Source organism: Pantherophis guttatus, chromosome 4 (assembly GCF_059756535.1).
Source record: "Pantherophis guttatus breed Tessera chromosome 4, ASM5975653v1, whole genome shotgun sequence".
In the NCBI taxonomy this organism is placed as follows: Eukaryota; Metazoa; Chordata; class Lepidosauria; order Squamata; family Colubridae; genus Pantherophis; species Pantherophis guttatus.
This window is the reverse complement of record NC_142066.1, coordinates 30,441,701-30,469,668: the sequence shown is the minus strand read 5'-3', so window position 1 is coordinate 30,469,668 and position 27,968 is coordinate 30,441,701. Positions and strand designations below refer to the sequence as shown.

Here is a 27,968-nt window from a genome sequence, read left to right as displayed (position 1 = left end):
CCTCCTGCGCGAGCTGCACTGGCTCCCAGTGGTCTTCCCGGTGCGATTCAAGGTGTTGGTTACCACCTTTAAAGCGCTTCATGGCATAGGACCCGGGTACCTTCAAGACCGACTTCTGCCACCAGTAGCCTCCCACCAGCCAGTTCGCTCCCACAGAGAGGGTCTCCTCAGGGTGCCATCAGCCAAGTTATATCGGCTGGCGACACCCAGGGGGAGGGCCTTCTCTGTGGGAGCCCCAGCCCTGTGGAATGAACTGCCCCCGGAAATGCGTAAGATCTCCGACCTCAGGGTATTTCGCTGTGCCCTTAAGACCATGCTGTTCCGCCAGGCCGGACTATCAATGTAATGATTTTAAATTGGATGTTTTAAATTTTGGGGGGTTTTAATATTGAGCTGACATTATTTAATAATTTTAAATAATTTTAATTGTTGTTTGTCTTTATGCCTTTAATAGGCTGTACACCGCCCTGAGTCCTTTGGGAGAAGGGCGGTATAGAAATAAAATTATTATTATTATTATTATTATTATTATTATTATTATTATTATTATTATTTAATCTTTAGTGAGATTCACAGCCTTTGAGGCTAGTTAATAGCTCAGCAGCTCGAGTCCTAACCAAGGACCTAGGAACTGTTAAGGTATCGTCGGAGGATGTTATTATTATTATTATTATTATTATTATTATTTTGGAGAAAAAAAGCACCTACAAGTGTCATTGGTAGCAGAGGAGACGCGTACTAAATCTTTGCATGCTCTTAGTTGGCATTTGGTAAGACCCGATCAAATAGCCAGCACAGGAAAGCAAAACAAACCACAGAAAGGTTTATATCAAATTGAGTGCCTTGTGTTTGCCACTTAATGTCCTGGCAAGTACTTTGAGAACAAGCTGACTAGCTGATAAAACACAAGTGGGTGATAGATAAAGATCTTGCCTGAAGGCCCAGAGCAAAGGCTAGATGCCCAATTTCTGTAGCATAGTGATAGACTCAAAGAAATAAATCTTTATTTTTCACCTGTAGAGCATTTGCTTGTCCTTCCAGATTCATCGTAGTCATAAGTCACTTTTTTTCAATTCAGAGATGGGTGGTTTAGAAATATGAAATATAAATAAATAAAAGTAAACACTTGTAGCTCAGGTTTTAGATTTTGGCAGTGGTTTGCTCTCCAAGCTTGTTTCCATTTAGTTTCTGAATGTTTCGTTACCAGACTAGGTAACATCAGCAGCAGGATTTTCTTGTCCTATTCCTCATTCGTCAAGAAAATTCTGCTGATGATGTTACTTAGTCTGGTAACGAAACGTTCAGAAATTAAATGGAAACAAGCTTGGAGGGCAAACCACTGCCAAAATAAAATAAAAAATTCCATGTGATCTTAGTGACTCCTTAATATAGCTAATTGTTCCCTAAATATTCCTCTTTGTGCAGTTCAGTCTTCAACCAGTTTTTACAATTAAAAAAAAGTACAGTAAAAAAGAGAAGTAGTTTAGCACAACAATTTGTTATTGGGGAAGGGGAAAAAAAATAATAAGGCAACAAAGCAACATACAGTATCTAATTAAAAGTTTTGCACAGTGCATAACCTGGTGAAGATATCAGACCACATGATAGGTGAGTATAGGGTTAGCATCCTTGAAAATAATAAACATAAAATATTTCTGTGAGGTCCTCATATTTTGAAATAATTGGGTGCATTTCCCTTCCCTTCCTTCCCTTCCCTTCCCTTCCCCCTCCCTCCTTTCCTCTCCCTTTTCCAACGGTGCGTTTGTGGCATGGTGCTCTATTCTGGAGCCCATGGGTAAATCTTAATATCTCATACATTTGAATAGGATTAAATATGCTAAGACTACATAACCTAACACCCAGCTTCTTTGTTATAATAACTGTTTATGAGACATGCATGATTACCTGTGTCACAGCTATTCACTATTCATACAGAAAATGTTAGTAGTCTGCTCTTGATTACACTAGAATCTCCCACTCCCGGTGATGGGGTTTAGATTGACTTCCAGATGAATTTCTAATCCTAAATGATGCAATCAAGACCACTACCTGATCCAGCATGCTATAATATCCCTGCTTGATTAAACGATCTCTCGAGGGAATAGGCAATTTGCATGTATAAATTGCTTCCTTTTCTTTCCTGTTTGTTTATTTATCAAATTCATATGGCCACCCATCCCACAAAAGTGACTCTGAGAGGGGCGTATAACAAATCTAAAAAGTTTATTAAGAAACATCAGACTTTCATTATTGTAATAGTTACTAAAAACATCAAAAAAGCTGTAAAAGTCATCAAACTAAAAATGAAGGAAGAGTAGGTGGAGAGATGTTAATATTGGTCTAGCTTGAAGGACCCAGATATTGCAAGGGAAACCGTGTTTATGCAAAGCAGACCAAGGGCAATAGTTTTCCAAACCTCAAATTTATTTATTTATTAAATTTATATAGCTACTCATCTTACCCAAAGTGACTCTGGGTGGCATGCAACAATAAAAAAAGAGAGCATAAAAACAGTGAATGTGTTTATTTATTTATTTATTTATTTTTAAATTTGTATACCGCCCTTCTCCCTGAGGACTCAGGGCGGTGAACAGCCAAGTAAAAGCATAAACTACAAACATTAAAATACAATTAAAAAGATATATATAAATTTGGCCCCATGATTAAAAACAGTAACAGACAATTAAAAACATTTTAAAAAGTATTAGGCCAGCCCGGCTTGCTGGAAAAAAAAAGGTTTTAAGGGCACGGCGGAAGGCACCGAGGTCTTGGATTCTCCTTATCTCTGGGGGCAGCTGATTCCAGAAGGTAGGTGCCCCCACAGAGAAGGCCTTCCCTTGGGGGTCACCAGCCTACATTTATCTATCTATCTATCTATCTATCTATCTATCTATCTATCTATCTATCTATCATCTGTCTATCTTATCTATCTATCTATCTCTATCATCTATCTGTCTGTCTGTCTGTCTGTCTATATATCATCTACCTATATCTATCTATCTATCTATCTATCTATCTATCTATCTATCTATCTATCTATCTATCTATCTACCTACCTACCTACCTACCTACCTACCTACCTACCTACCTACCTTTCTATCTATCTATCTATCTATCTATCTATCTATCTATCTATCTATCTATCTATCTATCACAGGGGTGTCAAACTCAAGGCCCATGGGGTACTTAGATCTGGCCCACGGGGCCACCCTGGAAAGGCCACTCTGGAAACAGCAAAGGACCAACCCGCAGGAAATGGCAAAAGGACCATTTGCCAGGGAAAATGAGCTCCATTCTCAGCTGCCAGGGCCTCCTGCAACCCTCTGCCAGTGAAAATGGAGCTCAGGGGTGCTGCACGCAGTGCTCCCAAGCTCTGCTTTCACTGGTAGTGTTGCAGGAGGCGATGGCAGTCAAAAACAGAGCTCGGGAGCCTGTTTCCGCTGGCAGAGTGCTTGGGGAACCACAGGTGCCCTTAACACAAGTGATGTCGAGGCCCACCCTGGCCATGCCCATCCTGCCCCCCCCCCCCGAGATAAAACACAACCCTGATGCAGCCCTCAATGAAATCAAGTTTGACACCCCTGATCTATCACATCCTGGACATAAACTGTTTCAACTTCTCCCCTCAGAAAGCCACTATAGGGCATTGCATGCCAAAACAATTAGACACAAAAAGTCCCACCCCACCCACCCCCACCCACCCCAGGCCATCACTCTGTGAAACACCTAATCCCCACAGCACTGTTTTATGCCTAAGAATATATAACCATGTAGTAGGACCACATTACTATTATCCTCCTCATCTTTCCTATTACCTACTTCTATTGGCATCTTATGACTATCACTTTGTTGGTTGTATCTTATGATTTATAATTGTAACTTATAATTTATGATTGTATCTTATAATTTATTATTGTATCTTATAATTTATCACTTTGTTGCTTATATGTTTATTGAGAGCTTATGCACCGGAAACAAATTCCTTGTGTATCCAATCACACCTGGCCAAAAAAGAATCTTCTCTTCTCTTCTCTTCTCTTCTCTTCTCTTCTCTTCTCTTCTCTTCTCTTCTCTTCTCTTCTCTTCTCTTCTCTATGAAAAGAAGGACTACTGTGTTCCAATATCTCAGGGGTTGTCACAAAGAAGAGGGGGTCAACTTATTCTCCAAAGCACCTGAAGGCAGGACAAGAAGCAATAGATGGAAACTAATCAAGAAGAGAAGCAACCTACAACTGAGAAGAAATTTCTCAGTTGCTGACAGTTGGAACAATTAATCAGTGGAACAACCTGCCTCTAGAAGTTGTGAATGCTTCAACACTGGACGTTTTTAAGAAGAGATTGGACAACCATTTGTCTGAAGTGGTGTAGGGTTTCCTACCTGAGCAGGGGGTTCGATTAGAAGACTTCCAAGGTCCCTTCCAACTATTCTATTCTATTCTATTCTATTCTATTCTATTCTATTCTATTCTATTCTATTCTATTCTATTCTATTCTATTCTATTCTATTCTATTCTACCCCTATCCCTACCCCTACCCCTACTCCTACTCCTACTCCTACTCCTATTTATTTCTATTTCTATTTCTTTCATCAAATTTCTATATAGCCTATCAGGTAACCAGGAACAGGAGTTGAGATCAAAGCACTAAAAGTTTATTACATGCTATCTATATACAAGAATCTGATCTATTAATGATCAAGGGAAATTGGCGCTAGGTAAGAGTTAATATAATTCACCAGTGGGTGGGTATTTATGCAATGACAAACTTTAGGGGACATCTTCTGTGATAGGTATCTGCAACCATCCCTTCAAGATATTGTGGTTTCGCAGGTTTGATGAATGCATCACGTGACAGGACAACCCAGCCACTCATGATTCAAAGAATTATCATAAGACCAGGGAAACGGAAAAAAAAAAGAACTGGTATAATGAAGAAAATAGCAAAATAATGTAGTAGGGAGTAAGAGATATGAATATGAGTTGGTGGGAAAAACCCTCGTCTCCATCTGCCCCATCCTAGGACACAAACAATCAATATTTTATTTTATTGATTAATGTATTAAATTTATATGCCACCCATATCATTGTGACATATAAACACTCAGAATGGGACAATTCATAGCAACCAGCTCACCACGACCAATTCATTACAGGACAACTTGCCATGGTAGGGCAATTTAACAATTCAATTTAATTACTTAAAATAAATTTAAAAAAATATTTTAATGTTTGTCATTCGCATTTCATTTGTCCCTATTTTTGCATTCCTTGTTTAATGATTCTATTCCACCATTTCTTTGATGCTAGTGAAATTCTTGTCCCTGAGCGAGTTGTCCCATGGCAAGTTGGTCATGGCAAGTTGTCCCATGATTAGTTGGCCATGATTGATTAGTCATAGTGAACTGACCATGGCTAGTTGGCTGTGACTAGTTGGTTGTGATGAGCTGTCCATGGCTAGTTGGCCATGGCAAATTGTCATAAATACTTTCTCTCTTTTTTCTTCCATTGCAGGTGGAACGGGAAATTGCCATTCTGAAGCTGATTGAACACCCTCACGTACTCAAACTTCATGATGTCTACGAGAACAAAAAATACTTGTAGGTATTTATTGGCAGATGGCCTCCCACTTGCAAATGGGGCCCTGGATACATACCTGCCAAAGTGAAATACAGGTAGTCTTTGACTTACAACAGTTCATTTAGCAACCGTTCGAAGTTCCAATGGCACTGAAAAAAGTGACTTATGACTGTTTTTCACACTCATGACCATTGCAGTATCCCCATGCTCACATGAACAGAATCAGACACTAAGCACTGACACATATTTATGAAGGTTGCAGAGTCCTGAGGTCATGTGATCACCTTTTGCGACCTTCTGACAAGCAAAGTCCACAGGGAAGCCGGATTCACTTAACAACCACGATACTAACTTAACAACTGCAGTGATTCACTTAGCAACTGTGCCAAGAGAGGTCGTAAAATAGGTCAAAACTCATTTAACAACTATCCCACTCAGCAACAAATATTTTAGGTTCAATTGTGATCAAAGTCAAAGACTACCTGTAGTTCTTTCTACAAATTAGCTGCATTCCAACCTGGAATATTATAATCTCTTTCCATAGATCTGCTTGCTAAGGATTCTACACTTAGGAGAAATGTGGGGGCTTCTTTCCAGTCATGCATGTAGCTATAGGGATTACAACTCCAGACTTATAAAAATATGAATTGATACATAAATACAATAACATACAGACTGAAATCTGCTAATACATAGCACGGACAATGTGAAAATTGTAGTATGAGTTTAAAATTATTGCAAATAATTGCCAAAGGCTGCTAATTAACCTTGGTGAAACAGCCCTGGATTAGCACGATGTGTGAAGTCATTAAACCACCCATCTTCCCCAATTACCATGGTTCAATGCCCCTCTCATGTTCTTAACCACAATGTTGCCTGCAACAAACTTACATGAGATACCACTCAGGTATTATTATTCTACCTTCGCAATACCTAATTTCTTGCTGTTTGATGTTCTTATGCCATATAGAGAAGAACAGAATTGGCCATTGAGGATTGCTTCAACATTTGCCATGGGATAGTATCATTTCCACACTTACAACAGGATAGTTTAGCGGGCTCAGAAGAAAGGGTGAAGCATCCATGGCTCTATGAGCAAAAAGGAACAGCTTGACGTTCAAGAAGAACAGACAGAAGGCTCCCATCACAGCTGGCCACCTGCTTAACGTCTGTTGTCTGAGGCAATGACCTCATCTATCCAAAGATAGGGCCAGTTTTGGTACTTTTTTCCTTGAAGGCAGACCAAGTTAAAATGTGAAACAATAGCCAAAGACGTGTGATTTTATGGAGCTGTTCTGAAGTGGATTCTTAAGGCTTTTTTTTTCTTCATTCATCCCAAAGCATTTATCAATCCAATTACACCCTTCACTCCCAACAGATTGAGGCTACCTTCCACCCTCATCCTCGAATTTATATGTGGCATTCTTTGAATGGGGAGGGAGAGAGAGGATAGCGGAAGACAGGAAATAACCATTTCCTCCAATTTTGCTAAAGTAATTGAAATTCAAAAGCTTGGTTTCTGGAAAGGTGCAGGACCCATAAAAAGAAAAGAGTTGTGTTCCCATCTGCTTCTGAAATTACTGGCACAAAGCGACGGTTTCCTAGGTGGAAGATATTTGTATTTCTCTTGGGTGTGAAGGCTGCCAGAATGGCAGAGCCAGTGTGTGTGTGTGAGGGGCGGGGGGGAGGGGAGAGGGAGAGAGAGAGAAATTGCAGGATAGCTGTCCAACATACCAGGCGGTGCCAGACCAGTGGCATTCTCTACATATAAGCTTTCTTTGTCATCCTCTTCTGAATCAGTGGGTGGAGATATAAAGAGAGAGAGAGACAAAGACATAGGATAAAGAGAGTGCATGGAAAAAAAATATGTATATGTGTATTAGGGCTAAAATTGAGGAGAGGTATGATAAAACTTCTGACTAGCTTTCCAGCTTTCATTTTAAGTCATGTAACCTAACTTTGTCCAGTCTGACTGATGGGTGCACTGGTTGGAGATAATAAGAGGTGCAGTTTATCACAGCCAATGATTTTCCAAGCTGTGCTAGAATCTTTTTTTATATATTGTTATTAAAATAAACATTTATTTATTTTATTCATAAAAATTCAGCCAAATGACATTGAAAATGCCACATTTCAGGTTCAACTTTGATATGTTTCTAACTTTAATCCTTGAAAATTCTCTCTTAATCATAATCCTCACTCCTTATTTACTCCACTGGAAGTTTAATTGGCTTTAATGGGAGTAATTCCCTTGTAGATTCTGGTAAACTGATGTGTCAGTCTTTGGAATTCAGTCCCATCAACACTGCAGAATTTCAAATTAACTTTCAAATTAAAATTAGAAATGCCTAAAATTACAATGTTCCAACTGAGGAACAGACTACTGTTCCAATGGAAAGCTCTTTCTTATCAAAAACAGAACGTAACTGTATGTCAAAATGCCAAGTGTGAGAGTCGTGCTCGTGCACAGGCAATCCTTGATTTATGACCAATCACTTAATAACCATTCAAAGTTACAGAGAATTCAAAAAATGAAAGTATGGTCTTGTTTTGAAGTTCTGATGTCCACACACACATCTGTTCCCCTCCACCACAGTAAAATGGCTGCATTTAGAAATGTTGTAGCACCCTATAGTCACGTGACTGAGTTTTACGACATTTTTGCAGGAAACCAGCATTTTACTTCTGGTTTCATAGTGATCTCAAATGTGCTTTTTTTCAAAAAGCAACTGGGCTGTTTTTTCCTTGAGGAAGAAGAACAAAATGTTTCCTTTCTTATTCTCATTCCATTCCACCCTGCCCCACCCTGCCCCACCCTGCCCCAATCACAACTGATGCCATTTCTTGGATGAGAAACAAAACGTTTTGTTCCTCTTCCTCAAGGAAAAAACAGTCCAGATGCTTTTTGAAAGAGCACCTTTGAGACAACTGTGATCTGGATGTCTGAAAATCTTCACAGACATCTCATAATGAACAATGGGTTTGCTTAACGACTGTGGTGTTTGCTTAACGACTGCCGCAAAAGAGGTTCTAAAATCAGCTCCACTCATGTGTTGACCTGCTTTATGTTCATTGTGACTTGCAACTGAAACCGTGGGCTCAATTATGGCCATAAGTTGAGGACCACCTATATTTGGCTGCCCGTGCAAGAAACACTTTTTAGGAAGCCAAGGCCAGACCCTCCTTCAATCAGAGCACACCCAGCTACCACCCAGCCACCCATGTACAGCTAACTGTACGCAATATTTATTCCTATAAAAAATGTAGTCCTGGCTTGAATGAGCTCCGCTTGTTCTCTGTTTGAGGTTGTGTAGCAGTTGGCGATTCAATCATGGAAAAGCAATATAAAATATTTTGAATTCTTCATCTCCCCCCGCCCCCTTCTCTTTCTAACTCTTAAGATCAAAGTGTTACATCTCTCTTTCTCTTTTTCATTTTCTTTGCAAAGAAAATGGCTTTGCCTTGGTTTGAATGGATTCTGAGTTTGCTCCCATGGTGGTCTGATAGATTTTCAATTTCTTTTTAATTCTTGTCCTTGCTTCTTGGTCATGCTGTCTCTGGACTTCTAATGTGTTAGGTACCTCGTCTTGGAACATGTCTCAGGAGGTGAACTTTTCGATTACTTGGTGAAGAAAGGGCGCCTGACCCCCAAGGAGGCTAGGAAGTTTTTCCGACAAATTGTCTCGGCTTTGGATTTCTGCCACAGCTATTCTATATGGTGAGCTGACTGTTGTGTTATTATGAGCTGTTACAATATCTCGTTTTGTTCCTGCAGGAAAAGAAAGAAAAACATTTTTCTTTGGGGTTTATTTTTCTCTATTGTCTTGTGGTTCCCCCTCTTTTGTTATTTGTGTTCTATTGATTTTTTTTTATTGTGTCTCTAGTTTTTATGCTACCGGCCACTTTGAATTATCATTGATAAAGAAAATCAATCCTTATTATAGTAATTATTGTTCCTTCTCCCATCCCTAGATCCTATTGATAATTGAAATGCCAATTTACTCTTTATTAAAGTACATGTTTCCCTAGGTCACCAGATGAGCACTGATTTCCTCGTCTTTTGATCTCAGCGTGATATGTAAATATTGGGAGTGGATGCTTTTTCTGGCAAAATGTAATATCTAATAAATGCAGCGGTTTCCAGACTTTCATAGTTTAAGCCCCATCCAGTCAAAATTCTAAAGATTTCATTAACATTTCAATAACTTATCCTACGTCCCATTTATCACTTCTTGCCAGGCTCCCAGGAACCGAGAACAACACATTGAGTTACTTCTGAGTATTTTCCTTTATTGTTCCTCACCCATAGGCAGAAGTCTTGCAAAACTAAAGCAACTAGTTGCATCACTATAGATATACAGCTAATCTCCGGGTTACGAGTGTTCATTTAGCGCCCATTCGAAGTTATGAGATAAGCGCCCCCTAGTATTTATAAGCAAGTCCCAAAATTATGAATGTTGCAGCATCACAACAGTTGTTCGCCCTTACGAACGACTGCACGTCTGCAACATTCCCCCTATTCCCCCTTCCCCCACTCCCCACAACTGCTTCCCCCTTCCATCCTGCTGCTCAGGAATCACATATCTTACAAGATCTGTCACCTCTCTGCCACGGTTACTTTGCTTTTGAGGGAGAATTGATGGAAGTGCCTGGGTGCCGTAATATCGCTCGAGTTCAGAGGCACCCATCCTCTTTTGCTGTTTGTTGCTTATAGGCTATCAGTCAAATCATGGAGAACATGAAATGAAGTCATCTTGATGGTCCCGCAATTCTATATTCCCTCCTGGCTGAATTTGATCTCACTTGTTTGGTGTAGGCCCAGTGGTGAAATTCAAATTTTTTTACTACCGGTTCTGTGGGCATGGCTTGGTGGGCGTGGTGTGATCTGGTGTGGCTTGGTAGGCATGGCTTGGTGGGTGTGGCAGGGGAAGGATACGTCAAAATCTCCATTCCCACCCCACTCCAGGGGAAGGATACTGCAAAATCTCCATTCCCTCCCCACTCCTGGGGCCAGCCAGAGGTAGTATTTGCCAGTTCTCTGAACTACTCAGAATTTCCGCTACCAGTTTTCCAGAACCTGTCAGAACCTGCTGAATTTCATCCCTGTGTAGGCCTCTATGTAAGCTTTGAAGCCTCTATTCCTGGCTTCATTTAACTTAGGATATGTATAGTTAAACCCTGTTTTTTAAATAATTTATGTTGACTCCTTTGGCTTTGTAAAAGCACATTTCTAAACCACGGGTTATGCATTGTTTTGAATTTATGAATAAATAGTTGGAAAGAATATTAGCATACAGCCCATCTGAGAAAAATATTTTCCAAACCAATAAATTTTATAAAATTACAATTCCAGTTTTCAGCTTCATTGAGGAGGAAGAATAAATGAGAGATTGAAAGGAGCTAACTCGGCACTCTTGGGATTAATACTTTCAGAAGTTGTTAATCCAAATACATCAGACAACACTGCTTGTTCTATATAGTACATAGAGAAACCTGTTGACTTTTAAAGCTCCCTCCAAAATTAGCAAGGGAATCTAGTGAGATATCTGATGTATCAAGGGTATGTTGCCAAGCTAACAGCTTTTGACTGTGTTCATATGGCATTCTAATGTAAGGCTACCAAATCTGAGTTGCAAAACTCTTGACAACCAGACTTTCTACTATTTAATAGTGTTTAATATTGTAATATAAGCTAAATCTGGTAGCCTAACCCAAACTCATGGTTTTCTTTCCCATGGTTTCCTAAATTTACCAAATTTTATTGGATCATACGGCGTAATAAACCATTAACATAAATTATAATACAGATTCACATGATGCATCGGGATAAACTGAGTTCATTAGTTGTAAGCAATATTATGCAAACAATGTCTTATTCCTCTGGGTTCAAATAATGCTAAAGATCTTGAGAATGGTTGATGTCCTTGAGTCGTAATAGATTTCATAATTGTGGAGCCGCAAGTCATACAATATTCAATAGAGCACTTACATATCACTTAAGCAAACAAAAGTGTGTGGGGGGGAGTACTTAATACTAATCTAATACCTCCCACTGGGTTGAGAGCCATTCATGTAATAACTTCAAAGGATTTAGTGGTACAAGTTCACACAGGTTTGTGTATGTGGATGCCCGTGAGCTCTGCCACTGATCAATCTCCGTGGGTTTTGTTTGGACCCCTTCAGCCACCGAGACTTGAAACCTGAGAATTTATTGCTGGATGAGAAGAACAACATTCGGATTGCAGATTTCGGCATGGCCTCCCTGCAGGTCGGAGATAGCCTGCTGGAAACAAGTTGTGGGTAAGCTATCCTCAGAATGGAGTCATGCTGGCCTGTGATGCTGAGGGAAGTGGGAGGAAGTCAGCCAGGGTTGACTCACATGGGTTGATTCACACATTATTGCAGGAATACCAATGTGTCCAATGTAGTGGACATGTTAAAAGTGAAATGGGAAGGAAATATATGCCTGGGAACCTTGGTAAGCTGTTCCTTGACTTTAGATGGAAATGCTATCACATATTACTATTGTCATTGAAATTTAAGTGAATCAGAAATATCTGCTCTTACTTAATATTTGAAATGTGAATTGCTGGTTTGCTTGCAAGTGGAGAGGCAAATTCATCAAAGATCTGCCATATGTAAGGACAGAAGACTTTTTCCATCAATGAAAATATAAATCATATATTCTTGGATGTGGAAACTCTTTGCGGAACATCCTCCCATTCTACCCCAAATTTATGGTCTTAGAACATACACAGAAGATGAGATTCAGCCAACAGATGTAGCCAACTGCACCAACCTTGGTTCCTTTGTGCAATGGTGGTGCTTTTTTCTTAAAACGAATGACATCTGTTTAGGAAGTTGATTCTGTAGTGCCAGAATCCCTACCAAGTTTTTTCCTTCCTCACAGCTATAAATTCCTTTAAAAAAAGTCATTCCCACAATTCCTAATTGTGTAAATGTCAAGTTTAGCTTGGTCTTCAGATTTCCGGGCTAGGAAATAGGAATTTCATTTGATGGCTGTCCTCAAAGAAGGGACATGTTTTTCTTTAATGGGAAGGAAGAAAAGATTCTACCACTTCTAGACATGTGCAGAAGTTGCTGAAGAAGCCATTTGTGTTAGACGTGGAATGGCCTAGAATGATCTTCTCCAGACCACATGGGTTCAGTTGCAATTCTGAGCATATAATTGGCCACTCCAGAATTGACTTGAGAATGCCAAGGAAGTTTCGTCCTGGCACCTGAAACCCTCCAAACTTCTAAAAGTCAAGGATTTCCACAACCCATCTTAGACTGGGGAGGGGTGGTATATTTCACAGGCTTTTCCTCACATGCTTGTTGAACCCATGGCCCTATGGGTTAGCTTTCTTCGGCGTTTCACTCTTCCTATCTCTCTGTCTTTCTCTTTCTTTTCTGCCCCCAATGCTGGGCTGCAGTTCTCCTCACTATGCATGTCCAGAGGTGATCAAGGTAAGGATTCAGGCCTAGTGCCCTCCCCTTATCTTTGTTGGTATCTGATTTCCCTCATCCCGTCCAATAGATAAGGGTAAGGAGCCCCTCAAAATATACTTTATCCTGCTTCAATTGGCCCTTCAATTGGAACAATTATATATTATATACTTGTGGCCATCCATCTAGAACTACAACTCTCAGCATTCATCCTTCGCCATTAGGACCGCTGGGAGTTGTAAGTTAAAAAGATCCAGAGAGTCACCCCAGATTGATAAATTTCACAGCATGACACAATATTTCAGACAATTCAAACAAATATTTTTAATAATTTAAGTAACATATATTGATTTGAGTCAAAATTGCACTCCAAATATAGAAGGTAGAAACTAAATCTTTTTAAAGTTATACAGGTAGTCCTTGACTTGTGACCATAATTGAGCCTGGAATTATGGTCATAAATCATACCAGTCATTAAGCAGGTCACCACGTAGTCATGCCTGATTTTACAACTTTTTTTTTTTGTTCAAACCAGAAGCAAACACCACTTTCTGTCAAAACCATTATAAATTTCTGTTATGTGACTGTGGGACACTGCAAATGGAGGCCAGTTGTGCCCACAATGTGACCACATGACTGCAGGGCAGGTGGGTGGGAGGAGGCTGTCAGAACTTTGAATCCATCAAAAATTTAACCTGTCATAAATCAAGGACTACCTGCGATTGAATTCTTTTAATTATTATAATGAACTTGTACATATATGCATGCACTTTCATGCACCAGGTATATATACAATTCCCATCTCATCAAAAACCTGATCCAGAAGATTTATACTGGTTTCCTTCTCCCAGCTAGTAAGAATATTTTAAAGTTAGAGGAAATAAACTCTATGCATTCTCAAGAACATTGCTGGGGATCTCAATTCTCTGTGTTCGAGTTTGTGTGACTATTTATGTATGGGCTGAAACTTAAATTCTGCTGGGCAAGGGGATTATTCTAATTTTTTTTTAAATACTGGAAAAGCCAATCACAGGAAATCACAGGAAAAGAAATCCCCAGGTCCACATGGATTTCCAAGGAATGTCAACCTAATATAGGGTGATAAGATTTTGCAAGCTTTCCTTAATCAGAAAGAAACTTTCCCCTGGGTATCTGGACTGGAGGTCTCTTTCCTTTATCTCTCTTCCCAAATGGGACACAGTGAAGAACAGCTATCATTTTAGTGGATTTTTTTTAATTATTTCATATTATACACCAGTAATAGTTAACCCCCCTTGCAGTTGCTCTTACTGTAATGCTTGGAAAAACCTCCCGCCCTCACTTCAAATGTTTTTCATTGATTCCTGAAATCTTCTCCCTCCCCAAACCCAAACCAATTATCAAGCCCCCAATCTCTGCTTCTTGCTCTTTAGGGTGAGAAGTATGATGGACGTCGCGCGGACATGTGGAGTTGTGGTGTCATCCTCTTCGCCCTCCTGGTGGTAAGTTTATCCCAAAAATGTTTGCTCACTCCTGGCAGAGAGCATTTAATCCAGTGGTGAAATATAAAATTTGTTACTACCGGTTCTGTGGGCATGAATTGATGGGGGGGGGGAATATGGCTGAGTGGGCGTGGCCAACTTTTTTTTTTTTAACTTTTAAAACCATTTTTTCTACAACCTCTTCGGCTGAAGAGGTTGTAAAATAAAATGCTTTTAAAAGCCTCTGACGATCCCAGCTGTGTTGCCTGCATGGCAGAGGCTTTCTTTTTTTTAAAAAAAGCCTCTGATGATCCCAACTGACTTGCCTGATCGGCAGGGTTGTTTTTTTTTTTTTAAAGCCTCTGGCGATCCCAGCTGACTTGCCTGATCGGCAGAAGCTGTGATGATCCCAGCTGAGCCGCGGGATCATCAGAGGCTTTTTTTTTTTACTTTTAAAAGCATTTTTTTAGCCAAAGAGGTTGTAGAAAAAATGCTTTTAAAAATAATTTTAAAAAGCCTCTGATGATCGCGCGGCTCAGCTGGGCAATGGGGAGGCAGGGATTTTTGCTACTGGTTCTCCGAACCACCCACCTCCATCGCTACTAGATCGGGCAATCTGGTCCGAACTGGGAGCACTTCACCCCTGATTTAATCTCCCATTTAGTTCTCCTGTCTTCTGCCCAAGGGATCCATTTAAATTAGGGGTGGTGAACTATGGCCCTTTTATGATGAGGACGTCAACTCCAAGAATTATCAACTTACCAACTGCAGTGATTCACTTAACAATCATGGCAAGAAAGAGTGTAAAATGGAGGAAAATTAACTTAACAAATGTCTCACTAACCAACAGAAATTTGGGGCTCAATTGTGATCATAAGTTGAGGACTACCTGCAATAGTTATAACTTTTATTAGTATTTATTAAATTTGTATACAGGTAGTCCTCGATTTATTACCACAATTCAGCCAAAATTTCTGCTGCTAAGTGAAAGGTTTGTTAAGTAAATTTTGCCCTGTTTTATGATCTTTCTTGCCACAGTTGTTAAATGAATCGCTGCAGTTGGAAAGTTAATAACTCAGTTGTTAAGTGAATCTGGCTTCTCCATTGACTTTGCTTGTCAAAAGGTTGCAAAATATGATCACATGACTCCGGGACTGCAACGGTCATAAATATGAGTCAGTTGCTAAGCATCCAAAATTTGATCATATGACCATGGGGATGCTACAGCGGTTATACGTGTGAAAAACAGTCATAACCAGAGGTGAAATGCTCCTGGTTTGGACCGGATCGCCCGATCCCGTAGTGATGGCGGCGGGTGGTTCGGAGAACCGGTAGCAAAAATCCCTGTGCCCACCCCCATGCCCAGCTGAGCCGCACGATCATCAGAGGCTTTTTTTTTTTTACTTTTAAAAGCATTTTTTCTACAACCTCTTCCAACGAAAAAAAGCTTTTAAAAGTAAAAAAAAAAAGCCTTTGATGATCACGTGGCTCAGCTGGGATCGTCAGAGGCTTTTCAAAGCATTTTTTTTCTGCAACCTCTTAGCTGAAAAGGTGGTTTAAAAAAATGCTTTGAAAAGTCTCTGACGATCCCAGCTGTGTTGCCTGATCGTCAGAGGCTTTTCAAAGCATTAGAAAAAATGCTTTGAAAAGTTAAAAAAAAAAAAAAGTTGGCCATGCCCACCCAGTCACATTACCCCCCCATCAAGCAACGCCCACAGAACCGATAGAAACAAATTTTACATTTCACCCCTGGTCATAACTCACTTTTTTCAGTGCTGTTGTAACTTTGAGTGTTACTAAATGAACTGTTATAAATCAAGGACTACTTATCCAGTGATTCCGATTGTTGTCCTGAGAATGTTTTTTTGTTTGTTTTTTTTTTAAATTTGATTTATATGCCGCTCTTCTCCGGAGACTCAGGGTGGCTTACAATGCGTTAAGCAATAGCCTTCATACTTTTGGATATTTATACAAAGTCAGCTTATTGCCCCCACAAACTGGGTCCTCATTTAACCTACCTTAGAAAAGGATGGAAGGCTGAGTCAACCTTGAACCTGGTAAGATTCAAACCTGCAGTAATTGCAGGCAGCTATGTTAATAACAGGGTGCTTTAAACCACTGTACTACCAAGGCTCTTTGACTTGAGGGAGGTGGAAATGAAAGGGAGAGAGAAAGATTAATAAAGGAGATGAGGGCAAAAGGACCAATATTACACACCTTCATGTTTAAACAGTGTTTTGACAAACATCTAGTCCTTGACTTATGACTACAATTGGGATCAGAATCTCCATTGCTTAGCAAGGCAATTGTTAGGTGAGCTGTGCCTGATTTTATGACCTTTTTGGCCATGGTTGTTAAGCGAATCACTGCAGTTAAGTGCATCATGTGGTCATTAATTACATCCAGTTTTGGTCACCACGTTACAAAAAAGGTGTTGGAAAAAGTGCAAAGAAGAGCAACTACAGATGATTAAAGGCCTGGAGACTAACATATGAAGAACCGTTGCAGGAATTGGGTTTGAAAGAAGGACTTTTAGGGGTGACTTGATAGCAGTATTTCAATATTTGAAAGGCTGCCATAATGAGGACCTGATTCCAAAGCACCAGAGGGCAGGAAAATAAACAATGGATGGAAACTAATCAAGGAGAGAAGCAACCTGGAATTAAGGAGAAACTTCTTAGCAGTGATGACGATTAACCAGTGGGACGGCTCGTCTTCAGAAGTTGTGGATGCTTCATCACTGGAGGCTTTTAAGAAGGGACTAGACAGTCACTTGTCTGAAATGGTATAGGGTCGCCTGCTCGAGCAGGCCCAGATGGCTTCTATAAGCAAAGCCGATGGGGGGGGGGGGAGATGAATTTGAATCAGAATCAGAATCAGAATCGAGCTGGAAGAGACCTTGGAGGCCTTCTGGGCTAGAAGGCCTGGGCTAGAAGAACTCCAAGGTCCCTTCTACCTCTGTTCTGATTTTGATTTTGATTCTGATTCAAATTCAGCTTCCCCCATTGGCTTTGCTTGTAGAAGACATCTGGGGAGGTAACAAATGGTGATCCCATGACTTTGGGATCTGCATCCAATGTAAATACATGATGATTGCCAAATGCCTGACTAGGTGGCTCAGTGGCTAAGACGCTGAGCTTGTCGATCAGAAAGGTCGGCAGTTCGGCGGTTCAAATCCCTAGTACAGGTCTCCTGCGTGAGCAGGGGGTTGGACTAGATGACCTCCAAGGTCCCTTCCAACTCTGTCACCGTTAAAAATGCCTGAATTCTGAATACATGACCATGGTTGTAACTTCAAACAAATAGTTGTAACTCAAGGACTACCTGTAATGTTATCCCAAGAAATTCCTGCAAAACCTGAAATCTGTGGTGTCTTAAATTCTTTCACTCTTTTCTCCTGCAGGGGGCGCTACCCTTTGATGATGACAACCTACGGCAGCTTTTGGAAAAAGTGAAACGTGGGATTTTTCACATGCCCCATTTCATTCCGCCAGACTGTCAGAATCTCCTGCGGGGCATGATTGAGGTGGAGCCAGAGAAACGCCTCAGTGTAAGTCATCTGGTGGTTCCCAAGACTGGGAGGAATGGAGGGAGGAGCAGGCTTGGATGGTGAAGTGGAGCAGGATGGAGGGCTGGGTAGCACTATTTCAGATTGCAATCTGGGATGGGCCACTCTTGAATATAAAAATAGGATAGCAGTTGTCATAAATGTCTGTGAAACCATGGGAATAGAATACAATGGAATAGAGTAGAGTAGAATAGAGTGGAGTAGAGTAGAGTAGAGTAGGACAGGACAGGACAGGACAGGACAGGACAGGACAGAATAGAATAGAATAGAATATATGGCAGAACTGAACAGAATAAACAGAACTGAACAGAACAGTTCTTTATTGGCCAAGTGTGACTAGACACACAAGGAATTTGAAAAGATTTGAGTTAGAATTCTTCCCTGATATGGTTGATTTTTATATGATCTGTTTGGGTCTAAATTTAATTAGGATTTGATTGAAACAATTGAGTGTAGGTAATATTGATCCATTTTGAGATTCAGTTAATGTTTTATGTTTATTTTAATATACTGAATGTCTGAAGATAAGAGTATATTATTATTAACTCATGTTTTTATGATGAGTGATAGTAATGGACAGAGCAGTCATGGTTTTAACTTTTTAAAAAAATGAATATTTGCGAAAAGAGCCTAATGTTGGTTTATTTTTCTCCATGTGGTGGCTTTAGCTGGAACAGATTCAGAAACACCCGTGGTTCTTGTGAGTATTTCCAGACTGTCTTTTATTTCCAGCTGATTCTCTTTTCCCTTGTTTGACGAGATCTCAGTAAAGATCAAGGTCTCAGTATTTTTTGCCTTCACTTACCAGAGGAGACGGAAGGTCTCTTAGAGAGACAAAGATATGAGCAGAAATCCCAATGTCCCACTCTACCACTGTCATTGTTGTCTAGACCAGGGGTCTCCAACCCTGGCAACTTGAAGACTTGTGGACTTCAACTCCCAGAGGTTGCCAAGGTTAGAGACCCCTGGTCTAGATAGTGGTGAGTCCCATTGTGGCTCTTCAGAAGTCAACAACCTCAGCCAGCATGACCAACAGAGAGGAATATTGGGACCTATTGATTACCAGAAGATATCTCCTTGGTTTTTGGGGTTCCACCTTAAAATGTTCTTTCAATCTATCTAAAAGAGCAAAAAGCTTTAATAATCATAAAAGTGAATACAGGTAGTCCTTGATTTACAACTATTTGTTTAGTGACAATTCAAAGATACAATGGCACCAAAAAAGTGACATATGACCAGTTCTCCAACTGTTGCAGCTCTCCACAATCACAGGAACAAAATTCGGGCACATGGCAAGCGGCATGTATTTACAGTGGTTGCAGTGTTTCAGGGACCCTGGGATTGTCATTTGCAAACTTCCTAGGGAATTTCTGACAAGCAAAATCAATTTGGGGAAGCTGCATTCATTTAACAGCCTTATGATTCAATGATTCACTTAAGAACCTTGGCAAAAAGGGTCATAAAATGGGACATGGCTCATTTAACAACTGTCTTGTTAGCAACAGAAATTTTGAGGCTCTCTGTGCTTGTAGGTCAAGGGCTACCTGTAATTATATTTATTTAGCTATATATGAGCCATAATGATTCTAAAACATTACTGTAGAATTTTAAAAAATGGGTTTTCAATAGATTATGTGCTCATGAGAAATTGACTAAATAGACTGTTGTGATCTATATAGTTATTAACCATTGGGAAAAAATGTACCAGGTGTACAGACATGGTCCCATAAGTACAATCTTTGGGAACCTGGCTGTGCTGCATAGACTTAACCAGTGGTGAAATCCTCCAAGGTTTGCCATCTGTTTGCTGTGCATGCACAGTGCGCACCAAATGCTCACTTTGGGCACATGCACAGTGCATGCCAAACAAGCGCTTCGTGCACACATGCACCACAGGTGCTACTGCGCAGCACAGAAAAAGGAGGCTTAAGAAGGTAAGTAGAACAGCGAGGGGGGAGGAACAGCTGTGCCGCGTGATTTAGATTCGCTAGAAAGCAGGATTTCCTGCTTTCTAGTGAATATAAATCACGCGGCACAGCTGATCATCAGAAATACTGGTTCAGACGAACCGGTAGCATTTTTTTACTACTGATTTGCCCAAACCGGTGCAAACCGGTAGCATTTCACCCCTGGACTTAACCCAACTTTTCCATTAATACATATTTCTTGGGAAGAACATGGGCTTCCGATTCCAGTCTCTTACATGGCCAGTTAAGCCTCAAATTCAGAAGAGTTAATATAATTAATGCTTAAAATAATTAAAGGTGCCTTATCCTGCTGCTGCTTCTATAGGCAGATTTTTACAGAAAAGCAAGTAACAAATATTGGGGCTAAATCAGCAAACCGAACCTATTTACTGTATATCTATTTATTAAACAAATTTATATTCACACATGGTGAATTTGGGCATTGTACAGCATTAAAAATCCAGTTACAAATTCACTATTGATCCCCACCCTCACTCTGTGGCAAAATTAGAATCAAACAAGCAATTTGATTGCCTCCAAATGACAGAACTATATCTTCAAGGTCTTGCAGGAATGAAACAAAGTGGGAGCCAATCCTATCTCTGAGGAAATAATGTTCCAGAGGGAGGGAGTCACCACAGAGAAGGCCCTTTTCCTAAGTTCTACCAAGTGTACTTCCTTAATAGTTGGGATCCATAACATGTTCTGCCTTTCTGCTCTGGTGGGCTGGATAGTTGTAAGACTGGTAAATGGCAAGGATATATCCTATTTCCAAATATTTATGAACTTGATGTTGAGAAATCTGGCAATTGTATTCACTTCCCTGAAAAAATGAGTCATTTTTGACAATGTTAGAACAATTAACCAGTGGAACAACTTGCCTCCAACACTGGAAGTTTTAAAAAAGAGTATCATGCCTGGAAGCCATATTACCTGTGTGCCTTGAGGATCCAGGCCTGCCACAATCATACCGTGGGAAGTTAGGAGTGGGGATTGCATGAGTGAAGTAGAGATAGCCATAACAAACTTCTCTAAGAGATGTTCAAGGCCATAGTGTCCGGTAGCTGTGCAAAGAAGAATTCGGGAAAAGAACTGATTGGAGCTGTATGGACATGTGGGAGATGTGGGAAAGGTCTTGAACTTTCTTGTGGGTGAGGAAAACCAGGAAGCTTTCAAATTTGGGTTTCCTCAGATGTTCCAATATGACATCTCTAATAAAAGTTAGCCTTGAGGAACGTTCAAGCCTCGGAGTTTGATTTCTTTGGGGGTGTTACTTGGAACCCTGACATTAACCCGAATCTGAAAGCTTCACTAGACTTAAGGGATTGGATAACCATTTGTCTGAAGTGGTGTAGGGTTTCCTGCCTAAGCAGGGGGTTGGACTAGAAGACCTCCAAGGTCCCTTCCAACTCTATTTCTACTTTGAATGGCTTTTGTCAGAGGTCTTGACTCTTTTTATACCACTCTTCAAGATTTTAACAGGGTGATGTCTTACTTTTATCTGATTTACACACTACGTCTTCTTCCAGGGGAGGGAAGAATGAACCAGAACCAGAACAACCAATCCCTCGGAAGGTAGCGATCCGACGGATTCAGTCAGTCAGTGAGCTGGACCCTGATGTGTTGGATAGCATGCACTCGTTGGGATGTTTCCGTGATAAGAACAAGCTAAAGCAAGAGTTGCAAAATGAAGGGTGAGGAACTGGGGTGTGTGGTTGAATGGGGCCATAAGAATCTTTCCAAAGCTTTGCTCCTTATGCTGAGGAGATGCAGTGTTCTAAGTCCTTTTCATGAGATTTAAAAAAGATGATTTGTGGTTTTATTGGAGGAACTCTCTATGGAGATTCTCAATCATCCAACCATCTTTGGTTGTCCCAAAAGTGTTTTTTTCAAAGAGCAACTGGCCATTGTTTTTCCTTGAAGATGTTTCGCTTCTCATCCAAGAAGCTGCTTCAGTTCAGTTCAATTCAGTTCAGTTCCCCAAAAAAAAAAAAAGTCCAGTTGCCTTTTGAAAAAAAAAAACATATTTGGGATACTGAAGGAACTGTGCTTCTGTAGAGAAGCTGGAATAATCATCTCACCATTTTAGCTCCCATGATTAAAAATAAAACCGTGCAGAGCGCAGTTAGGGTGGATGCGGTATAAGAGAAGGTGTCTGATGAAGGAGGAAATAGAATTGCTGTTTCATTTGTGATGGATATGTAGATAGAAGGCAGGAAAGATGGGAGAAGAGGATAGTTAGGAAACATGTGCAAATAGTTGGAGAGAAAAAATGGACTGTGTCTTTTCTATAGGCGGGCAATAAACCCATTTTTATTTTAAGCGTAAGACCTCATTTTTCCTTTCTCCACGTCAGAGAAAATCAGGAGAAAATGATTTATTACCTTCTGCTTGACCGCAAAGAGAGATATCCCAGCTGTGAGGATGAGGACCTGCCGCCACGCAATGATGTTGGTGAGATTTTGGGGGAAACTTTCTCTAAGCACTTCATCAGGACCAGAAAAACAGAGCAGTGGTGCTTATGATTTAAGGCAGGGGTCACCAACCTTTCGGACCTCAGGGACCACTAAATTCATAATTTTAAATCCCGTGGACCACTAATATGCATTTTTTAAAAAAGATTAATAGTATTTAGTGCAATATAAAAAATGCAAATAATTTTTCTGCGGACCACCAAAATTTTCTCACAGACCACGGACCACCAGTTGATGACCGCTGATTTAAGGCACTGTTTCTCAACCTTGGTTATTTGAAGGCAGGTGGACTTGAAGGTGGACCTTAGGTGGACTTCAACTCCCAGAATTCTGGGAGTGAAGGTCTATCTGTCTTCAAGTGACCAAGGTTAAGAAACACTGACTCAAGGGATGACAAGCATTTCCAAGTTTTATTCTTCCCTCAATATTTCATCTGACTGATATGGAGGAAACAAGAAGGTAAATACATGTCAACATACCTTTGGTTTAAAGCTCTACTGTTTGTAGACATCTTCTGCCTATATACAGGTAGCCTTTGACTTACAACCATTCATTTAGTGACTGTCCAGAGCTACAACAGCACTGAAAAAAAGTGATTCACAACTTGTCCTTCAACTTAAAATCATTGCAACATCCCCACAGTAGTCAAAATTCAGACACTTGGCAACCTGTGTGTATTTACAACAGTTAGCAGTGTCCTGGGCAGTTACCATTTGTGAATATGGATCCAATTAGAATGTTTGAAATGGGTAGATTTAACTTTTTAATCAATTAGGAGAAGCCTGTACAGCCTGTGCCTGTACAAGAAGAACCAAAATTGGTTCACAGCAACTGATTTGATCTACAGATAAAATCACCTTGAACTCAGTCCCCAAATTCAAAATGTCCAGAGTCCTAGTATCTCATCATCATTCTCAAATTCTCTTCCCTTGCTCTTTCAAAACAATTGTAGTGCATTTGTGGGTAGATAAATGGGTGGGTTTATTTATTTATTTATTAGTTTGATTTATATGCCGCCCTTCTCCGGAGACTCAAGGCGGCCTACAATGCATTAAGCAATAGCCTTCATACTTTTGTATATACCTACTTAGTAGGGCTTCCCCCCCCCCCGAGCGGTGTTCTATTTTTATACAAAGTCAGCTTATTGCCCCCACAAACCAGGTCCTCATTTTACCTACCTCAAAAGGATGGAAGGCTGAGTCAACCTTGAGCCTGGTGAGATTTGAACTTGCAGTAATTGCAGGCAGCTAAGTCCTACTTTAGCAGCAGTTTAGTCCGCTGCACCACCAAGGCTCCTTGGTGTTGTTTGGAGCTAGCTCCCTCTTCTGTGGCACACCTTGGGAAGCGTGCAAGCGTGAACCAAACAGAACTAGCAAACAGTCAGCCAAACAACAAGTAGTTCTTCACTTACGACTGCAATGTTTCTTATACAAACACCAGCCTCCGAAGTTCACCCAAAAGGAAAGGCCTTATTGCATCCTTCTCCTTTACGTGTTTCAGACCCTCCTCGGAAGCGAGTTGACTCCCCTATGCTGAACAGACATGGCAAACGCCGACCTGAGCGGAAGTCCATGGAAGTGTTGAGTGTCACAGATGGTGGTTCTCCAGTCCCAGCCCGACGGGCCATAGAGATGGCACAACATAGTCAGAGGTGAGTTTGTGTCCAACTATTTGTGTGTGTGTGTGAAAGACAGGGAAGGATCTTCAAAGCTGGCATTTGGAGATTCTGCTGTCTTTCCAGTGTGCTTCCTGGCCACTGAAAATGGAATTTGCAAACATTTTAAGGGTTGGCTAATCTCTAAGGCTGTTCTAGGAATGATAATGCCTCTTTAAGGTAAAGATTTCCTAAAGTCAGTTCTTGCTAACTACAGGGACAAATCCATGTAGCATTTTTGGCAACAGTATGGAAACCTTCTACCACTGTCTTCTTCAGCTTTTCAGACTAGCTTGCAGCTTTAGGATTTTCTGGTGTCTTCCATCTAAGTACTAATCAGGTTCGATTCTATTTAGCTTTGAGGTACCTGGTAGATACTGCCATTAGTTGCACCTATGTATCTCTTTAAAAAGATCAAGCTCCATATCTGGTTACCTCCTGGTTTTATTTATATTGCTTCCATGGCAACAGTATGGAAGTATGCAGACTTTGGTACTCTCTGAGCATGGTTGTTTGCTTGATGATGTCATTTAGTCAAGGCATGAAACACCTGCAAACAACAATCAATCGCAGAGAGCGCTTAAGATTCCACAGTTAAGATTCAATAGTCCAGGCGGGAGGTGCCCTCATCACCTCCTGCCTGGACTATTGTAATGCTCTCTACAGGGGGCTCCCCTTGAGGAGCACCCGGAGGCTCCAACTGGCGCAGAGTGCGGCCGCGCAGGTGGTTATGGGAGCAACATGGCGCTCCCGTGTGACACCTCTCCTGCACGAGCTGCACTGGCTCCTGGTGGTCTTCCGGGTGCGCTTCAAGGTTTTGGTTACCACCTTTAGAGCGCTCCATGGCTTAGGACCTGGTTATTTACGGGACCGCCTACTACCACAAACAGCCTCCCACCGGCTGGTACGCTCTCACAGAGAGGGGGCTCCTCTGGGTGCCGTCAGCCAAGCAATGTCGACTGGCGGCCCCCAGGGGGAGGGCCTTCTCTGTGGGGGCACCCACTATCTGGAATGAGCTTCCCCCGGAGATATGGAGGATCCCGGATCTGCGCACTTTCCACCGTGCTCTTAAGACCCTCCTAATCCAGCAAGCCGGCCTGGCCTAATTTTCTCCCCTTTCTTTTTAATTTTTTAAACTGAAATTTTAATTTGTTTTAAATTATTGGGATTTTAATTGTTTTGGGCTAAATTATTTAATTTGGTTTTAAATTGTTTCTAACTTTTGTATTTATGTATTTTATTCTGTGCCTGTTCACCTCTCTGAGTCCTTCGGGAGTAGGGTGTATATAAATTTAATAAAACAAACAATAAAACAATAAAACAAACACAGTTCGGCCCTGAGCTACATATAAATCTCTTCTACTGGAATATAGAAAGTAATCCTTGACTTACGGCCACAATTAAGCCCCAAATTTCTGTGGATAACATTTAAATTAAGTGAATGTTGTCCCACCTTACAATCTTTCTTGCCACAGCTGTTAAGTGAATTGCTGCAGTTAAGTTAGTGACACGGTTGTTAAGTGAATCTGGCTTCCCCATTGACTTTGCTGGTCAGAAGGTTGCAAAGGGGCACTGCAGCCATCATAACCTCCGTGTATTTCGCCGTACTCTCAAGACCCTGTTGTTCCGCCAGGCTGGGCTATCAATGTAATGATTTTTAAATTGGATGTTTTAAATTTTTGGGGTTTTAAATTTGAGCCGAAATTATTTAATTATTTTAATTATTTTTAACTGATGTCTGTCTTTGTGCTTTTAATAGGCTGTACACCGCCCTGAGTCCTTCGGGAGAAGGGCAGTATAGAAATAAAATGATTTATTTATTTATTTATTTATTTATTATAAATATGAGCCGGTTGCACGAGGGCCTGAATTTTGATCGCATAACCATGGGGATGCTGCAATGGTTGTAAATGTGAAAAACGGTCATAAGTGCCCTTTTTCAGTGCTGTGTAAACTTTGTAAGTTGAGGACTATCTGTAGCTTGTTACTGCTTTTTTTCAATACTTTTTTGATTCCTCTTCTAGTTTAAATCACTGGCATATTTTGATAGTCTCTTACTGTGCAGATTTTGATTGCTTGATAATGTCCCATCAAGTCATTTTTTTAAATATTTAATAACCACATAGACTGATCTTCTCCAAAGAGTGGTGTGGTGGCCTAGATGTGGAGCTCTCACTTCACAATCAGGAGGCTGTGAGTTCGATCCTAGGTAGAGGCATGTCTCTCTCTGGGCACACTGAGAATATAGGGATTATGGGGTCATTAAATGAAGATGATAGACTGATCTTCTCCAGGACAATCTGTCCCAATCTTCAAATCTTCCAACTTTGCACCCATCACCACTGTTACTGAGTCCATTTCCTGCTGGTTGTCTTCTTTTTCTCTCTTTTTTTCCATCTTTCCTATCATCAACAGCTTCTTCAGAGAGCTAGGTCTTTGCATAATGATCCAAAATATAGACCTACTCTCAGGGGTGGGTTCTACTTACCTTTACTACCGATTTGCAACAGGAGTGTGTGCACTCGCGCTAGCTTCACTCGCACACACACCTTGCTTCTGCGCATGCACAGATTGCTTCTGATGACATCGGGGTCGGTGGGCGGAGCCTCCCACCGGTTTTACTACCGGTTCTATAGAACCGGTCCGAACCGGGGGCAACCCACCCACTGCCTACTCTATATAAAAATGAAATGTTGTGTGTTAAGTATATATATATTGTACAGCAAGTACAGGTAGTCCTCGACTTACAATAGTTCGTTTAGTGACCGTTCAAAGTTACAAAGGCATTGAAAAAAGTGACATGACAATTTTTCACACTTACAAACATTGCAGCATCCCCATGATCATGTGATCAAAATTCAGACCCTTGTGCAACCGACTCATATTATGGTGGTTGCAGTGTCCTGGGGTCATATGACCCCCTTTTGAGACCTTCTGACAAGCAACGTCAATGTGGAAGCCAGGTTCACTTAACGACTGTGTTACTAACTTGATAACTGCAGTGATTCACTTAACAGCTATGGCAAGAAAGGTTGTAAAATGGTCACTTATCAAATGTCTCACTTGGCAACATAAATGTTGGGCTCAATTGTGGTTGTAAATCAAGGACTATCTGTACAGCAAAGATCACTAGTAGAGAACAGCAAAGAATTTCAGGATATACAATATAGATTCTGCCAATTCTTTGCTGTTCTCTGCTGGTGATATCCAAAGCTTCTTGGCAGAGGTGAAATGTTCCTGGTTCGGACCGGATCGCCGATCCCGTAGTGATGGCAGCAGGTGGTTTGGAGAACTGGTAGCAAAAATCCCTGCCCCGCCCCCATGCCCAGCTGAGCCGCACGATCATCAGAGGCTTTCTTTTTTTACTTTTAAAAGCATTTTTTCTACAACCTCTTCCAACGAAAAAATACTTTTAAAAGTAAAAAAAAAAGCCTCTGATGATCGCGCGGCTCAGCTGGGATCGTCAGAGGCTTTTCAAAGCATTTTTTTCTGCAACCTCTTGGCTGAAAAGGTGGTAAAAAAAATGCTTTGAAAAGTCTCTGACAATCCCAGCTGAGTTGCCTGATCGTTAAAGGCTTTTCAAAGCATTAGAAAAAATGCTTTGAAAAGTTAAAAAAAAAAAAAAGTTGGCCATGCCCACCCAGTCACATTACCCCCCCCATCAAGCCACGCCCACAGAACCGGTAGTAACAAATTTTACATTTCACCCCTGCTTCTTAGGCTTATTCATTTCTACAGGGTAACTTTCACTGGAAGTGGGGGGCGGGGGGTGGAGCTATAAGCGTTTTGTAATGTTATTTTAAAATGATGTTTCACATGT

The 27,968-nt window shown here is 40.8% G+C and overlaps 1 protein-coding gene across 7 annotated transcripts in view; it reads left to right on the top strand.

Moving 5' to 3' along the window:
- BRSK1 (BR serine/threonine kinase 1) overlaps positions 1-27,968 on the top strand; it is a 66,526-nt gene that overhangs the window by 26,800 nt on the left and 11,758 nt on the right. For 3 of the 7 annotated variants that reach the window (XM_034423220.3, XM_034423218.3, XM_087893904.1), the window contains 10 exons: positions 5,511-5,596; positions 9,154-9,294; positions 11,760-11,876; positions 13,013-13,046; positions 14,438-14,506; positions 17,889-18,035; positions 18,722-18,753; positions 21,550-21,714; positions 22,377-22,474; positions 23,995-24,145. In XM_034423220.3, coding sequence (XP_034279111.1) covers positions 5,511-5,596; positions 9,154-9,294; positions 11,760-11,876; positions 13,013-13,046; positions 14,438-14,506; positions 17,889-18,035; positions 18,722-18,753; positions 21,550-21,714; positions 22,377-22,474; positions 23,995-24,145 — 1,040 coding nt within the window. Of the gene's footprint in view, positions 1-5,510; positions 5,601-9,153; positions 9,295-11,759; positions 11,877-13,012; positions 13,047-14,437; positions 14,507-17,888; positions 18,036-18,721; positions 18,754-21,549; positions 21,715-22,376; positions 22,475-23,994; positions 24,146-27,968 lie in introns of all 7 variants that reach the window. The other 4 variants (XM_034423222.3, XM_087893905.1, XM_087893907.1 and 1 more) reach the window with 3 other exon arrangements.